The sequence below is a fragment of the Letharia lupina genome (assembly GCF_014066315.1).
Source record: "Letharia lupina isolate WasteWater1 chromosome Unknown contig_7, whole genome shotgun sequence".
NCBI classification, from domain to species: domain Eukaryota; kingdom Fungi; phylum Ascomycota; class Lecanoromycetes; order Lecanorales; family Parmeliaceae; genus Letharia; species Letharia lupina.
The window spans coordinates 374,057-392,608 of record NW_023502976.1 but is presented as its reverse complement, the minus strand read 5'-3'; the positions used below and the strand labels follow the sequence as shown (position 1 = coordinate 392,608).

General features: G+C 37.8%; 3 protein-coding genes across 3 annotated transcripts; 2 read left to right on the top strand and 1 right to left on the bottom strand.

Moving 5' to 3' along the window:
* Positions 1-309: 309 nt before the first annotated feature.
* HO133_009570 (uncharacterized protein) lies at positions 310-1,873 on the top strand (the record flags this gene model as incomplete). The annotated part of the gene is made up of 3 exons (XM_037300431.1): positions 310-333; positions 389-505; positions 557-1,873. The coding sequence occupies 3 exons, from the start codon at positions 310-312 to the stop codon at positions 1,871-1,873; spliced, it is 1,458 nt and encodes a 485-aa protein (XP_037154279.1).
* Positions 1,874-2,046: 173 nt separating this feature from the next.
* Positions 2,047-3,902, bottom strand: HO133_009569 (uncharacterized protein; the record flags this gene model as incomplete). Its single annotated transcript, XM_037300430.1, has 5 exons — positions 2,047-2,900; positions 2,947-3,040; positions 3,114-3,487; positions 3,541-3,693; positions 3,743-3,902. 5 exons carry the CDS (start codon positions 3,900-3,902, stop codon positions 2,047-2,049), a joined length of 1,635 nt encoding a protein of 544 aa, XP_037154278.1.
* Positions 3,903-15,497: 11,595 nt separating this feature from the next.
* On the top strand, positions 15,498-17,906 carry HO133_009568 (uncharacterized protein; the record flags this gene model as incomplete). Its single annotated transcript, XM_037300429.1, has 3 exons — positions 15,498-16,168; positions 16,227-16,934; positions 16,988-17,906. 3 exons carry the CDS (start codon positions 15,498-15,500, stop codon positions 17,904-17,906), a joined length of 2,298 nt encoding a protein of 765 aa, XP_037154277.1.
* Between the last annotated feature and the right edge of the window lie 646 nt (positions 17,907-18,552).

Below are 18,552 nucleotides of genomic sequence, written 5' to 3'. Positions count from 1 at the left end.
GATTGTTATTTATTATCTAATCTATATACTCGTACATTCGAGAAGTGAGCTACCTCGCTTAGTAGCCAAGACCCTAAATATTAGCGTCGTAGCTCACTTCTCGAATGTACGAGTAGAGGATAGTAGAGAGCCTTCGCGTGTGGCTTGCGTTAGCCTTATAGTAGCGTCTGCCATTCTAATCGAGACCGATTTCTGTCTTCCTTCTTGGCAGCGGAATCAACGCGCTTCTTTCAGAGCTACCCACGGAGCCGCGTCACCATCAATCAGTCATTTATTCCCTTGCTCTCTTCGGAGCTACACCTAGTAGTCATGGACGCTTCACCCTTGACTCTGGTAGGTCTCAAGAATCCGCTTCGTTTGGGGCATCTACTTATTACCGCCTCTCAAGGCGCAAACCCACGCCCGCAAAGCCTCAAAAGCAAACACCCACACTGCTGCTATCGACGAGCATGATCTAGCGGCGGGGCAGTTCGCAACTGCTGCGAAAGGCACAGACAACTCCGAGGTGCACGCCTCGCAGCACTATAGCCATCTTCCAGGGCTAATATACTGCTAGGCATTTCGCACTCTCAAGCTGCTGGAGCAACACCACAAGAAGCTCGCTCAGCTACTCAAGTTCCGTAACTCTCATCCTATCACTGCAAATCCGGAGGCCATTCCCGATTCAAAGCCTGCTCCTCAGCAGCCTTCATCGCCAGTCCCCGCACCAGCGCAGGATGTCTCGCCATATCGCCCTGCGTCGCAAAGCCTACCGGCTGCTCATCGACCACCGCGCGATATCAGCTCTTCGATAGCAAGTAACCTAGCATCAGCGCGTGGCATACCATCAAACAAGCAGCGAAGAAACGGAAGCGGCCAAGCCTCTTCACCCGTCTTAGCCCACCAGAATGCAGAAGGCAGGGTCTTCACTCCACCGAGGAGGTCGAAGCTCGGAGAGGCAGCCTCAAGGACAACAGCCTCTCCTACTACGGAGAAGGCGCCGATGATGCCAGAGGCCCTATCTACCAAGGACTCCTCTGCGGCTGTCACCATTTCTCAAGAGCCCGCTCCCTCCAAAACAGACGAGCCCTTCCAACGCTTCTACTCAACCTTCGAAGCCCTCTTCTCCAAGCTCTCCGCCCCCCTCGCCTTCGCCGGTCTCCCCCTTACCTCCGATTTGCCTCAACCCGCCGATTCAGCACAATCCACCAAGCAAACCTCCAAACCCTCCGACCGCGCCACCGCGGAACCCGAATACTCCCGCCTATTCTCCAAAGCCGCGCTCGGCGCCATCCGCGATGAACCCGGCAACACCAATCTGGGCGCCGCAGAAAGCTTCTACGTCGTCCCCGTGACTGGGGGCACCATGCCTTATGCCAGTATACTAGCCCGAGATCGACACAACTTCCCTACGCTGGAAAGAGACGGCACGAGGAATAGTGAAGAGATGGATGAATTTGTCGATGCGAGAGAGACGCCTGGACCGCCTAGTCCGCTGATGATGAGGACCGGGAAGACGGGAGCGAAGGTGGCGGGTAGTAATAAGACGATGGAGGAACTGCAGCTTGAGAATGAAGGACTGCGCTTAAGTCTCGATAGTGTCACGAGGCGCTTGTATGAGTTCGAAGCGGGTGCTCAGGCTTCGTCGTTTGCGTTGTATCAGAGTATCAAAGCTAGTATGAAACAGTCGCCTGCGGCATCGCAAGCGGGCACGGGCGTCAATGTGGAAGGATTGGAAGAGCAGATCCGTGAGGCAAAGACAGAGATGGAGAGGATGGGGAGCGAGAACGAGAAGTTGAAGGGCGTGGTTGGAAGGTATAGGGAACGATGGGAGAAGTTGAAAGAGGGAGCGAGAGTCAGGCGTGAGGGGGGGCCCAAGGAGGAGGGAGATTAAGTATCTAGACCAGATACAGAAGATCCGATCTAAGTCGTTTGGAGAGCTATCGACTTTTTCGCTCTTCCTTTCATTCGCTTTGTGATTGCATATCAACGTCAACCGCGGGCTGGGTATCAACTTGCAGTCAAGTCCCTGCACCATACATATTTCTGCACTCAAACTGTGCATACTCAATCCCTGGCAGCCGCCTTCTTACTTGGCGTACCACTACTATCCCTGCTCGCATCCCTCTTCGCCGGCGTACCTCTCGGAGTCCCACTAGCTCCTCTTTTCATCAATCCCGCGAAGAACGAATTCAGTGCTTCGTTCTCCCTCTTCATGTCATCCGGACTCTTGTTCGCCTTCTCGGTATTCGCCTCTGGCGTCCTACTGTCACCCTCCGCTCCCTCTTTCCTACTTCTGAGCTTCTTAAGCATATCGTCAGCATCGACTTGTATACCCCCCATGTTGACCTGTACGGGGCCTATATGCTCGTTTACGCGCTCGTCGTGGGGCTTGTTGGTAGCGTTGCTGAATGTGCTGCTGTTAGGGTCCCTTTCGGAGGAAGCAGCGGCTGCTTCCTCCTCGGCCTTTAGCTTTTCGAGAATTTCGAGTTGAGTTGTGAGGAATGCCTGGTTTGTTGGGGTTGATGTTTCGATGCCTGGGTTGCTGAGTTGGCTAGATGAGTATGCGTGAGGATTAGGGATGGTGGATTCGTAGGTGGGAAGGACAGCGCCTTTAGGGCTTGTTGAAGAGTCTGGTTCGGCGTCGTTGGTTTCCGTATCGCCATTGGCTGCTGTAGAGACAGAAGCTTCAATGTCAATACTCCATCCGCTGCTTGTGCCTTCGACGTCGAAACCTTCGCGTAAGACGCGTATCTTGCCCCATGAATCCCACTTTGGTGGGACAAGAATTTTGTCTCTGTCAATTACGTTGTGCTTGAGGGTTTGCTTTTTCAGCTGAGAATGTATGCCTAGTGTGGAGTGGATGAGCGTTGGGAGGGAGTTTGGGGAGGATGTTGAGGTGTATATTAGGGATGCACCATCTGTAACCGTCAACTGGATCAAGCGCCTACTACTGTGGTTGCTTACGCTTCATCAATATGGTGCGGAGGAATTGTAGTACGAAGTCGAACTCCTCTTCTTTCCAGCCGTGCTCCACTTCGAGGGCATCGACCTTATCTGCCTGTTCCCACGCCCCATTAGCCTCATTCACAGCCTCCGAGCAGAATGTCAACGATGTATATGAAAGTGCGCACTCCGTGACAGACTACACACAGTGGCAGCCCTAGCGGCTCATCCCACTCCCCTTGGCTCAATGGAAGAGTCACACTGCCTTCGTTGCCTGTACTCCCAGTATCATATGCCGATATCCCTCTTTTACGTTGCTGCCACTCTTTCATCGTCCGCTCCATTGACTCCGTAGGCGCATCGCCGAGAGACGAAGTAATGTCTCGTATCATCGTAATCCAATTTTTTATTTGCCGAACCCAACGCCATGGTTCGCTCCAGTCAAGTAGTATGATTAAGAGTGTCTCTGGTATGGATTGTGGTGTAAATAGCGGTTTCAAGAGGGGGGCGAAGGTAGGCGAAGACTCAGGGAGGAAGTATATTGATAGTCTGGCAAGTATATCTAGATGTTGTCAGCTGTACATCTCTAGTTTTGAGGGCCCGAAAAAGCCTCACCTTCTTGATCTGCATCTAGCACATCCTGATATGTATATCCCAAGGCGAATTCATTGGCAATCACCGGCTTCCTCTTATGCCGGTCCTGAGGGCGTTTGGGAGCATCAGAGGACAAGATCTCAAGGAGCTCTTTCTGTGTGTCCGGGGTCCCTCCTATCATTCCATCGGCCTCTGCTCTTTTCAATGAGCATGTGTGACTAACCTAGGACTACCAAGTCTTTCTCTGGCAGCTTCTTCCCCCTGGCAACGCTGTCCAGCATGGACGACCACATGCCCTTCTCGCTCTCTCCACTGCTTTGAGGCCTGTCATTTCTACTCTTACTCGTGGGTACTGGGTCTCTGAAATTCGACTGCCGGCTCATGGTGGAGCTATTTGCGTTGTCAATGGACAGTCGATTGAATTAAGCCATGACGAGGCAAGTAAACAGTCGTTCGGGAAAAAGCACCCCTGCTACCCGGAGCTCGGTAGCGATTGCACATGTGGTTTCAAGGCTTGGCATTCAGTAAATACATATTGGCAGAGGGCTGTTTGCGGTGCCACCAGTGCAGACTGTAGGATAATCTTATGGTACAACATAGAGGTGCTGAAAGTGCGGAGACTATCTGACAGGTGTCGTAGACTATGGATATCATTATTCTAAATCTAAAGCATGAATGATCTTGGTGAGACTCCCTCAATCACTGCCAAACAATCCACGGAGGTAAGATGTTGATAGGAGTAGCATCATCCCTCAACAACATGACCCCGCCGAGCTGATATTCGATCTGGATACGTGGCTGTAGATGCTTGAGACAATCTGCATCCTTCACCTTCTTATCGCGGGCGTCCAACCCAAACAAAGTCAATCTCTACAGATTTGGCCACGTTTGGTCTGCATGATCTCCTGGAACCTCTCGCTGGAGGCTGCGCCCTAGTCGTGTGAATCGCCGTGCTCGTTTCCCTAGAATTTTTTTATAAGTATACGAGTAAAGGCCTATGAATTAAATTCATAATCATTTTTTTGATTAGGGCTATCGAGTAAATAGGTGAGCGATCTTTGATAAGCGAACTTTGGTGAGCGATATTTGAATTCCTTACGTTTTAATAATTATAAGATTATATTAAAGATTTTTTTTCTCTCTAAAAGCTCATATTTCGTTCTATAATTTAAAAAAAAAATCTTAAAATTTTAATAGAAAATAAAAAAGTTATTCTAAAATTAAATAATATATATCTATTTTTTAATTAGAGTTATTCGACTATCGAGCGAACTTTAATTATTAGAATCGATATAGATGTAATATTAATATAGATATATTTAATAAGATAACTAAGGTATCGAACTATATAGGTGGAAAGGAGGCATAATATGATAGGAAATGTCTTCGCCAAGGCCCGCTAGCCATAGAGCTAAGGGGTATATTAAGAGTACGCTTATAATACTACCCTCTCTCTTCGTTAAATTATATCCCATAATTAGTAAGTGAAAAGATAGAAAAATGGATATATATATACGCTTAACGCCTAAAAAATAATAAAAGCAGTAAAGAAATAACCGTATCCAGGATTTATAGCATTATACCTTTCTTCGTTAGAGGTATTAAGAACGATAGTAGCTTTTTATATTTACGCTATAGCGATATCGCTAGTCGAGATATAGATGTATATAGAAAGTCTAGCCGAGAGGAAATTAATATAATATGGCGAAAATCATACTCATAAACATAGGGGTAAATAATAGTAATTTTCGAATTCGTATTTAAGCGAATAAGATATCTATAGAATAATGCGATGTGATTAATTAAGGGCTCTCAAATCAAATTAAGTCGTAAACGCTAAAAACTCTAATTCAATATTAAGTAACTTTAATATAGTCTTCTCTATAATATATTATTTAGCTAATATTAATTATATTTCGTAATAGCGATAACGTAATTCATATATATACTAATATAACTTCGAAAGATCTTTAGGGTTATATTAGTAATAGGGGCCTACGCGAAAGATTATATATAAGATAATTTCTAATTAATATGAGTCTAAGAAATCGATTCTCGGTTTTAGAAAAAATAAGGCTATTATAAAGACATCGAACGATCTCAATTCGACTAAAAATAGGGTATTCGAGATAGTTCCGGCCCGAGAACGCTATCGCTATTAAAGGCCCCTCGCCCTAATTTCTTTATAGATAAAACTCTTCGGAATATCGCTTATAAAAGTCGTTCATCAGATTCTAGTAATTTTCGAATTCACCGCCGTCCGCATTATACCAGTTAAGATTATTATCGAGACTTTCTCACTTAACTTTATACTTAAAACGACTATAGATTAATTTAAAACCAAATATTTCTTTAACAACTTATTCGATCCAACCATTAATAGTAATATACTTCGGCGAAGAGTTTATCTATCCTAGTAAGAGGTTATTTATTATAAGACTTAAGAGATTAAGATAAAAGATATCGTAGATTCTTATGGTTAGCGAAAGTTCTAGACGATATAAGATTCTCATAAGACCTATAATCTTAAATAAACCGAGTCTCTTATAATTCAATTTATAAGAAGAGCGATTAAAGGTAATATTCTTACTATTTAGAAAGACCTTATTATCTATTTAAAAAGTAACCTTTTATTAATACTTATTAACTTATATAACCATAGCCTTCTAAGCGCGATCCATATTACTTTAGATATACTTAAAAACTTATTCTATATAATTCGTAATATCCTTCATCTAAGTAGCATTAAGACGCTTATATATAATCTCGTAGTCGATAATATTCAAACTAAAAGTCATTCGAGAATAAAATCCCTTATTTATAAGAAAAGATAAGATATCGATAGTCGATAAAATAGTATTATTATCGATAAACTCGATAATAGATAGTTATCTTATTTAGTCGTTCTATATATAATTATAATATATCTAAAAATAACGCTTTATATTCTAATTCGCTCATTTAATCTATTTATCGATTTTAGAGTAGAAGACTATTAATAGCTTAGCTATAATATTTAGTCTCTTATAAAAAGACTTTTATATAATAGCTATAAATTAAAGGCCTTAATTCGATATTATTAAAGCCGATAGATTATATAGACGAAATACTTTCTTAAGTAGTAAGTTAACTATCTTCTTAGTAGTAATATCTTTATTAATATTAGAATAGGCTATATAGTAATATTTCTTAGTAAATCGATTAATCGCTACTTAAATAGCGTTATAGCTATTAAATATAGATAAGCCTATAACGAAGTCGATTAATATATCTTACTATCGTTTTTATAGAATTAATAGAAGCTATAATAAGTTATACTCTCAATTATAAGACGCTTTAACTCTCTAATAGATATAGTAATTCTTAATATAAATAGCTATAATAGCCCTTATACCTCGCTAGTAATATTTCCTTTTAAGTAGTTTATAGATATATACTATCTCGAAATAACCATAGAATGATTAATTATATACCTCTCGAATAATATCGATATATATATTATCGAATATTTATAAACAATTCTTATAATAAAGTACCTCGTCTTATACGAAGCATTTACTAAGAGTAATTCCTTAAAACTTATTCTTATTTTCGGCGATAGCCTTACGAATTTCCGTATAATATTTATCTTTCTTATTAGTCTCTACTACTTTATAATAAATAAAGTCATCAATTACATATACATTAATATCTTCATTATTTAATTTCAATTAATTAGAGATAAGGATTATCTAATACTATTAACGTAATTATTTATCTTCAAAATCGATTAATTTATACCCAGCTATTCGTATAAGTATATTAACCTTAATATTCTAAGATCTAAACCGATAAATAATCTTTATATTAAATTCTAATAATATATTTAAATACTAGACCTAACGTTAACTAAGGTTTCTTTCCTTAATAAAATATATTAGTTCTTTATAATCGATAAAGATTCTAATAAAGACATTCATATATTTTAGTTTAAGATGTTAGTATTCTAGATAGCGAATAATTACTAATAGTTTCTTATCATAGATCTAATAATTACACTTAGCTAAGGTTAGGTTTTTACTATAGAAGACTATCGAATAAAGTACTCCCTTATTATTATATTAGAAAAGAATATCTTCGTTAATATAGTCGAAAGAATTAGTCTCTAAGACGATCTTCTTTATTCTATCGAAATAATATAGAACTAGAGCTTTAGTGACGGCGACTTTAAGGAAGTAAAAGACCTCTTAATATGCTGGGGACTAATCAAATATGGCCTCCTTTATCGTGAATTTTATTATAGATTTAACTATTTTAGAGAAATCTCTAATAAATCGCCGATAAAAATTACAAAATTCGATAAAGGCCTATACCTCTTTAAAGTTGATAAGTATAATTCACTCGATAATAGTCTAAATCTTAATAAGATCTATTTGTAACCCGTCTATAGATATTAGTAAACCCAGAAACTTAATTTTCTAGATATGGAATTCGCACTTAAGAATATCTATCTAAAGGCCGACGTTCTTTAATTTCTAGAGAATTTATCTAATATATTAAATGTATTCCTTTTTTATCTTATTATAAATAAGTATATTATCGAGATAGATCTAATAGAAATCGTTTAGATATTCAAATAAAATATTATTTATATATTATTAATATATAGCCAGGCTATTAATTAGATTAAAGAGAAGGACTTAATACTTATATACTTTAAGGGAGATAATAAAAGTAATAAAATTCTCGCTATTAAGATATATATATAGTTTATTAAATATAGCTATAATATCTAATCGAGTAAGATATTTATATTTCTAAATTCTTACTAAAATCTTATCTATTAGTAAGATTAAATATTAATTTCTTTTAATAATAGCGTTTAACTTTCGATAATCCATATAAAAACGCAACCCTCCATTCGACTTTTCCGCGAATAGAATAGATAAGATAAAAGGTGTATAGCTTAATATTATGAATCCCTTCTTTAAATATTCATTTAGATACTTCTTTATCTATTTTAATTTATATTCTAATATTAAATAGATTCTACTTTTTAAAAGTTTCGTTTTATTAAAACTATCGTTAAATTCGAGCTTATAATCATAAAGATAATATAGAGAAAATATATCTATCTTAATTCTATTAAAAACATCGAGATAGTTATAATACTTCGTAGATAGCTTATATTTTACCTCCTTAAAACTAACCTCGTTAACGCTATTAATCTAAATAAAATAATTAGAATTACAATATCTCTTATATTTCTTTTCTAAATCGTAGAGACACAATTTATTAACTAATATACGAATTCCGCGAGGTATTTAAATAAAGGGAAGCGTATATAATATAGACGATGTGTTATAAATCTTATTTATTATTAATATAAATAGCTTATTATCTTTTTTACAGATTAGCTAGTAGTAAACCGCTATATTAATCTCAGCGATATTAATAAACTTAAACTTCTTATTATTCTCATCCTCATTTAATAAAAAGATATTTAAATTAACCTCGTTATCGTAAGTAGGTAAAGGAGAGCTTTATCATTTTAATATAATAGATAGAGAAATAAGTAATATAGATAGCCGAAGCTTCAAAGTTAATAGAAAGGAAAGTTTATTTACTATTAATATCTAATTACTATTATAATTATATTAATCGAATAGAAAGAGTATTTTATCCCGTAATATATTAAGGACTACCTTATATTTATTCATTTATAATTTTCTAACTATTATATCGTATTTCAATAATATAATTAATATTAAACATATTCCTTCTTAATAGTCTTTTACTATTATTATTAAGAGTAAGCAATATATGATTAATCGTTTTATAATCTAGTTGTTATAATCTCTTAGTAATTTAGATTATAATAGTAAGAATAGTTCCAGATATAAGACTTTATATATCGCTAGAATTAAAGACTCGTTTATAACTATATAAGCTCCGATATATCTACTATCTATAAGAGAGTTCTTAAGTAAGTAAATCCTTTCTTATAAAGATAGCGTAACTTATATACGAAAAGAATAACGTACTAAAGCGTTATTAAGAGTATCTATCAGATATACTTTATAAGTACCTCTTACCGTAACTTTAAAAGAGGCTATTCATTTCCCGAATCCGAAGAAGAACCGTCGCTACCCGTGATATCGACGTTATTAATTTCAAATTCTTCGTCTATTTCCATCGCGTAAAGTTATACTTTCTCGAAGGCCTTTTTATCAATCTCGATTTAAGTAGATATTATATAATCCTTTTAATAATAATCTTTCTTATCGTAATTATAATATATTAATTCCCTTAATTTCAAATTAATCATAACATTCAGAGGCGTAATAATTATATTTAAACTAAATTTGATAATAGGTATAAGACATATATTAGCCGCGGATACTATCGTTAATATTTATATTATAATTAACTTAATAATAGTCTTTATAAACTTAAAATCCTTATAATTAGCACGTTATAAGTTATTTAGCTTTCGAAGATATTCTTTTATAGCCTTTAAGGTAGTAAAACCTTCTATAACCTACTATATCTCCTTTAATTTCTTTCTTAATTTCTTAGAAAGATAATTCTCTAGTATAAGAGTTTTATTATAGTCAAGAATAATATCTAGTTGAATAAAGTCTAAATAGAAATTAATAAAGAATCGAGTTCCCTATTATAAAGCATATATATCACGTAATATATTACTATATCGATTTAAGTTCTCATAAATATCGACTAACTCGTCTATAATCTTAGTAAAAGACTAGTATAAATTAATAAAATTCCGAAGTCTTCTATACATCGTATATTATACAGCCTTACCACCAAATTATAAGACTACGTAGACTATCTTAGAGTTCTCAATAAGATAATAATCGCTATTAATCTTAAATTTCTATTCTATTCTAAAAGACCAGTCGTCTTAGATAAAGTTAATATCGTCGATAAATAGAGATAGATCTAAGATCTTAATTAATTTTTCTTTTAAACGTCTAGGTGTATATTTCTCCTCGATTAAAAATAGCTATAAGTCTTTTATAGACTATAAATTAAGATTATTAACTTTTCGCTATAGAGAAGTTATATTCTTCTAAAAGTCTCGAACTAGTTAATTTATCTTCTCGATTATTCTATAGACCTAATACAAATCGTTTATAACTAGATCCTTTTCTATTATAGCGATATGATATCGAGTAGTAATCTTTCGAAAATCATCTCGCTTCTAACGAATTTCATTTAATATAATTATAAATTCGTTAGACTAATACTTAATTTAATATTATAGTTATAGAATATTAGCGATATCTTAAAATATTTCTATCGAGTTAAACTCGTTAACTATATTATCTAATAGAACTAATACTTATTAAAACTTAATTTACTTAAATAGAGTCTTAATTTAATTTATTTTTTCGATATTAAACTTTACTATAGAAAAGAGAAAAAGAAGATTTAAAATAAAGTAAAGAGAAGTTTAAATACTTCGAAAGAATGGGTATTAAAGATATCAGATATACTAGAGAATAGTAAAGTTTCTCGAAAACGCGTCGAAATTATTCGATATTAAGAATAAAAATTTTCACTATAAAGTCTAAAGTAAGATTATTTCTTTACGAGGGTTTAATATACTTATTTTCTAATCGTTTAAGGCGTTAAGAAGACTATAAGTACTTTAAATAATGATCTTTCGAGTACACTTACTTCGCTTAAAGGGTCCCTTATCTTATAGAGAAGTTATATACGAGAAAGTTTCGAAGAATAGTATTCTAAATTAACTATAACTCGGCCGTTTCTTATCTAATTAAAGCTTCGTTAAAATTCTAAACGTTATAATATATAAATATGAGATAATATTAACTATTTCTTTCGATTCGCTAGCCATACAAATAATCCAATACCTTATTTATCCCTCGACCACTATTTATCAAGATCGTTTCGCTATCCCTTTTAGACTCTTTAAAATCGATTTATCTATCTAATAAGCTTATTTAAGAATACGATAACTTAACTTAATTTCTTACTAAAGCCCCTACTAGCGCGTTTCTTTAAATTCATTTACTAATATAAATAAAATAAGTGGATTAATCTTAGTTATAATATTAGAATCGATATAGATATAATATTAATATAGATATATTTAATAAGATAACTAAGGTATCGAATTATATAGGTGGAAAGGAGATATAATATAATAGAAGATGTCTCCGCTAAGGCCCGCTAGCCATAGGGCTGAGGGGTATATTAAGGATACGCTCGTAACATTAATAAGCGATATTTAAATTTCTTACGCTTTAATAATTAATTATAAGACTAAATTTAAAAATTCTTTTTTATTTAAAAGCTTATATTTTATTCTATAATTAAAAAAAATCTTAAAATTTTAATAGAAAATAAAAGTTATTCTATATGTTAATAACGTATATATATTTTTTTAATAGTTATAAATGCTAATTTATCTATCCGCGATAACTTAGTCGATTTAATTAACGAGCGTAGTAATTCTAAATTTATAATTAACTATATATTCAAATTTAAGATTTTCTAATTTAGCTCTATCTTATTCTATTATATATATTAATAAATTTTTAATCTTTTAATAGCTTTACTATTTTCTATTAAAATTTGATAATTTTTTTTAAATTATAGATTATAATTTACGCTTTTTAAAAGTTAAGAAATTTTGAAATTTAATCTTATAGTTCTTTAAAAGCAAGGAATTTAAATATTGCTTATTAAAGGTCGCTTATTAAAGATCGCTTATTAAAGATCGCTTATTAAATTTACTCGATAGCTCTAATTAAAAAAATAGTTTATGAATTTAATTTATAGATCTACTTATATCTATATAATTAGTATATATAAAAGAATAAGGTAGGGCTGAACTAGAAAACCTTGAATTTATATATGCAGTCAATTATCAATTCGTTAGGTCTACGCTTTTTAGTTAAACACCGCGGGTAAATAAATTAGCGTCCGCAACTATTAAAAATCTATAAAAATCTATATATAGAAGTCTTATCCTCTAAAATAACCAGCTCCCTAAGGATACTATTACTTCATAATTTCGTAAATTATAGAGCTTAATTTACGCTTTCTAACGCTATAAAAATTATAAAGTTTAACCTACTATTGATAGATTAAACTAATATTCAAATATCGTAATCACATTAAATGCGTCCGGGACGGGATCGAATAATAATCCTTCCACCTATTTATATAACTATTATTCTTTTATTATTCTATCAATTCTATCAATTCTATCAATTCTATAAATTTCATCAATATGAATATAATCGTCTTCGGTATCTCTCGCCTAATTAGAGCCCCTTACTGACGCCCCCAAACCACCCCTCGGCGAATCCGCTACTACTAACAATTAAGGCCGCAAGCGAGCCTAACAGCTATCTACTACTACATCAACTACTCATAAACGCGTTAAAAGACTCTCAAAAAGAGCCCAAACGAATACGTCCTCTCCTACATACTCCTTTTAAGCCAGCGATAGGTGAGTTAAACTAACATTCAAATATTATAATCACACCAGACGCGTCCGGTTCAGGCACATACACCCCTTTTGCCCGCCTCTTAGAGCCCCTACTAACGCCCTTAGACCACCCCTCGACGAATCTACTATTACTGGTAATCGAGGCCGCAAGCGAGCCTAATAACTATCTACTACTGCTTATAAACGCATTAAAAGGCCCTTAAAAAGAGTCTAAACGAATACGTTCTCCCTTATATACTCCTCCTAAGCCAGCGATAAATAAGTTAAACTAATATTTAAATATTATAGTCATATTAGACGCGTCCGAGATCGGATAATAATCCTTCCACCTATTTATATAACCATTCTTCTTCCACCATTCTACCAATTCCACTAATTTACCCTCGATACCCTCGCACTCAGTTAAACAAGAGAAGGATCTACAATAGACAAATACGGAGAACACTACGAAGAATATTGCGGAGACAATCATTAGCAGCAGTAACACAACAGGCCTACTCTCCACGATCTCACACCAACCCGATACTCAATAAGAGAAGGAACCACTACAGCAGGTAAATGCGGAGAATATTGCGGAGAACATTACGGAGATAGTCATCAGCAGCAGTAACACAACAGGCCTACTCTCCACGATCTTATATCAATCCACTCAGCTAGTGCAAGAGAAGTTAATACAGCAGGCGAATGTGGAGAACACTACGGAGAAACTAAGCGATAATAGGGCCCTCAGCACCAAGAACACAGCTCAGCTCTCCAAGATCCCACGAAGAACACCACTACAACTAAGCCTATTATCCCCACTATATTAAAAAGTAAAAGGAGGAACTACAACAGGTAAATGCGGAGAACACTGCGGAGAACACTATAAAGAACACTGCGGAGAACACTACGGAGAACACTGCGGAGAAATCAAGCGACAATAAGGCCACCATCGTCAAGAACACGGCTCAGCTCTCCAAGATCCCACGTCAAATCTTCACTTAGCAAGCGGAGAACACCACTGCAACTTGGTCTATCATCCCCACTGCATTAATATAATATATCACTGCAATAATGTCACAAGAGGAGGATCTACTACGACGATCACAGTTAATTAAGCCTCTATAGAAGAGATATCAAACGATACATATTTGGATGAATTGAAATCGTCCGATATCTACAACTATCTCATTATTCGAAAGATTTCACTGCGGCAAGAGATATTATGGGATTCACACCACTAATTAGCACGTTATCTCTATTTCTTTCCGATATTTCAATACTTCTTACCATAAGAACATAGCCTTTCTCTATTTTTTATAAATAATTATTACGAATTAATTTTTTATACTCGATATACCTTCCTAATTAGGCCTTAGCGCGCCTCTCTCCGCACATATATACCTATACTATATAGATTAAATTAATTTTGTAGTAATAAAAGTAGGTCAAAAACGGACAGCAAGCGATCAGAGTTCGATTTGACTTAGGGCTAGAGCTAAAATTCGATTTGACTTAAAAAAATCCAACTTCATTTGACTTAGAAAAATGAAAAATCCAACTCCATGAATTTAATTCATGGGCCTTTACTTATAACTTATAATTACTCTTTATACTTTAAGTAAAAACGTATATAAATAAATAATTAATATTATTCTAATATTTTTCGAAGATATTATAACTAGTTTTTTATAATTTTAAGCTAATCTAAATAGTTTTATATTTAATATTTTTAAATTAAATTAAAATTCTATTATCTTTTATAATTATTCTAATTAATACTTTATATTTTTAATTTAACTTAATAATCTCTAAGAAAGTTAAATAATAGATAAAAATTGATATATCAGTTACGCGAGGGCCTATAACCTATTAAATTTGAAGAAAGGTTATGGATTGATTAGCTATGGAGTGGTATGTAGGTTACTTAGATATCATGTGAAGCTTATGCTAATTTGCTACCTGATTGCCACCATGAGGGGTAGCTATAACATAGTGCTATAGCATTTCCAACACAGCTGCCATGATTGAGAACTGTCAATCTCATCATTTTCATCATAGGAAATGGCAGTTTCCATGGATATCATGTTCAGTGCAAAGCGAAAAGGCCTTGTCTGGCAGGCGCACATCATCTGAAGTGAAGTACGCACAAGGCTTCAAATCAACGCCCGCAACTGAAGCTCGTATAGCCTTTTTGTTCACGGCAATAATCGGTCCCTTTTGTATCGATACCTGACAAGCCAAGGTGTCTGCTCGTCCAATCGTCTCGGCCGCCTCAAAAGCGCGCCCCACATGTTTCCAGTTGCTCGTTTGTTGCAAATGCAGCTACCCGAGCACTTCCATTCACTTCTCTGTCCCAACGTTTCAAGGATGCGTAGAAGGAATACAGCTTCGCCTAGCAGTTTCCGCCTCACTCTCATCACCAAGTCTCCTTGCCTCAGCATCAAATCGTGTTTCACGTCTCAACATCCAGTGCCGTACCTAGGTTTCATAACCATTGATATTCTTGAACATGGACGTCGACGATGTCTCCGGCCTTGAGCAGTTCACCGCCTTATTAAGCAAGCAGAAGCAGACGCTTGAGGTCGCAAAGAAACGCAAGGGCCAACGACCTAAGGATATGAAACCCCTCGGCCTACTCATCCACGATTTCATTGTGGTGCACATAAGCCAGAAGACGATGAATCACGGACACATGATACACCACTCGTGGGTTGGCGAGCCCTATCCGCCAAGCGTTGCGCCTTTGCCGACCCTCAAGAAGTTGCATATCGATGAAATGCAATTGGAGACCCACCATCGCGGATTCTACGCTCTGCTAAGGGTGGCGACTCCACCTAATGTGATGACCGCGGTCATGGTAATTGTGGAGGATGAAAAGGAAAACGGAGTCCTGCTCCAGGTGTATCAACAAGAGGATACAGAATATGGACTCGCGGAGGACATTGCGCAGGTGGGCGGCGTGTGTATCGTCAAAGAGCCATATTTCAAGACGATGGGAAGTGGCGAGTGTGGCCTTCGCGTCGATCACGTCACTGATGTCCTCTGGCTCGCTCAAGATGATGATAGAATTCCTCTACGCTGGGCACCTCGCATCAGTGAGGTTGACAAGACTGCAAAGGAGATGAAAGAGGAAGGCAATGCTGCGTTGAAAGCTCGCAATTTGAACAAGGCAGTCAAATGGTACGCTATGAGTTTCTTTCCCATTGTAATGCTTGCTGACCACGCTCTACTGAGCTAGTTACACAAAAGGACTCCACTGCGCGGCAACAACCGAAGAAATCCAGACCATTAAGCTGAATCGCTCTTTTGCTAACCTCAAGCTGCGTCGGTACGACGACGCATTAGCGGACGCTACCAACCTTTCAAGAGAGTATAAGGTGTCGGAAAAGGGCGTATACCGTGCCGCTTGCTCTCTATATGAGCTGCAGAGGTTCCAGGACTGCCGTGAAACGCTCACAACTCTTCTGGACAACTACCCGAACAACGCGGAAGCTAAAGAGCAGCTGTTGCGGACGGAGAAGCGACTCGCCGAGCAGGAAATCGGCGAATACGATTTCAACGTCATGTACAAGGCGGCTGAGGAGACCCCACCTTATCTTGACACCGCAACACACGCTGGACCTGTAGCCATCAAAACCTCCGAGGGTCGTGGACGAGGACTCTTTACCACGAGAGCTGTTGTCGCTGGGGAGCTGCTGCTCTGCGAGAAAGCTTTCTCCTATTGTTTTGCTAGCAAAGAGGAACGCGCGATTTCTTCCAAAACAAGTATGCTGATGAATACGCACACGAAGCGAGGGACCATGGGCACGCAGGCCAGTCTCATCACAGCTACCGTGCAGAAAATGTTGCGGAATCCTTCTCTGATGCCATCTTTCACTGCTTTGCATCATGGTGATTACAAGCCAGTCAGTGAGACAGAGGTAGACGGTTCACCACTTGTTGATACGTAAGACCTTTGACCACTACCTCTCCCCGTTCACCACTAATAGTTTCCTCTAGCTTCTTAATCGAGCGAATCATCGCCCTCAATGTCTTCGGTTGCCCTCGAACCACTCTGCAAGATCATTTCAGGTCCCAATCACCCGAGCAGCAAGAGCGGGAAACATCCTACCATACCACTGGCATCTTCATCAAAGCTTCTCACATCAACCACAGCTGCTACATGAATGCTCGCCGCAGCTTCATCGGAGACATGATCATCGTGCGTGCCGCGAGGGCCATTCCAGCAAATAGTGAAATATTCTTCTGGTACGCCGCCCCCGAAGTCGGTCGCACGTGGGAAAAGGCGCAGCACAAGCTGCAGAATTGGGGCTTTCAATGCTCTTGTGTCTTGTGTCAGCAGGACAAGAAGACGGTCAAGAAGATACGCGTCAGGAGGAACGCGCTGTTGCAAGATCTCAGGGCAACATTCCTAACACCTGGTGGGTGTGATTTGCCAAAAGCGGAAAGACTGCTCGCTGCGATCGAGAAGACCTATTCCGCACCTGCCAAGGACATTCCACGTCTCGAACTAGGGGACCCGTACCTCCTCCTCACCCGCATCTACGCCCTCCAGAACAAATCCCAAAACGTTATCCAAACCGCATTCAAAGTCCTGACTTCTCTCAGTTTCGTCATCACCCACCAATCTCCTGATTCTCCCAACTCCTCCTCGTTCAAAGTCCTACAGTGGGGTCTCACGACGGATGAAGTGATCGAAACCTGGACGCACCTGTGGACTGCGTGGGGAAATGTTGCGCCGCATCTGTGCAAAGAGGCGGAGGAATATTCGAGGGTTTCCTATAAGATTTGCATCGGAGAGGATGAGACGTTTGATGAGACGGTGGGGAAGATGGCGCGTGAGACGATGTCTGGGGGGATAGATTTGGGCACGGCATTCCAGCAGATGAGTCTGCGTGGAGCTGGTCGTTCAGGTTGAGAACATGGTTCGTCGGAGGCTTGGGTGGATGAGGTGGATGCCTATCGGGATGGCTTAATGTGGCTTTTCTAGGAGTGAAGTATGTAGACTTAAACTGGACTTCCCAGTGGTCATTATGCTGCTTGTCGTTTTCTGTGGTCTCCGTGATCGCTGTTAATTCATTGTTATTGTGGTACTCTCATTTGTTTGGGAGGCTGTTTTTGGAACGCACAAATTGCAGATAAAGAAGAACAGACTCAAAATTTACGACGTGCAATACGACTAACACAACGCGTCGAGTGCACGGCACAAGAGAATGAAACCATGTCCAAGGGATTCAAATTATCGAAGAACCTGCATTGTCACCAGAGCATGAGGAAAGAACAGGCTCCCCTTCATCAAGGGCGTGCATGGAAGATTCACGTCACTATACGCATACAGATACCGTTCGTTGCAACGTGGCAACAGATCCGGAAGTCTTCGCGAAGGATGTTTAGAACCTTGCAAAAGTTCTTGCGAACATGCTATAGTTCGATTCGGCTGGTTAACGGGTCTCGGCGCTAGAGAGCACCAAAAGCCAGGGCAAAATTTGCCCTGTTGCATATAACTTGGACTTCTAAATAGCCCGGCGCACTTGACGAATCCGCGAAGCTTAGAGCGATCGGAT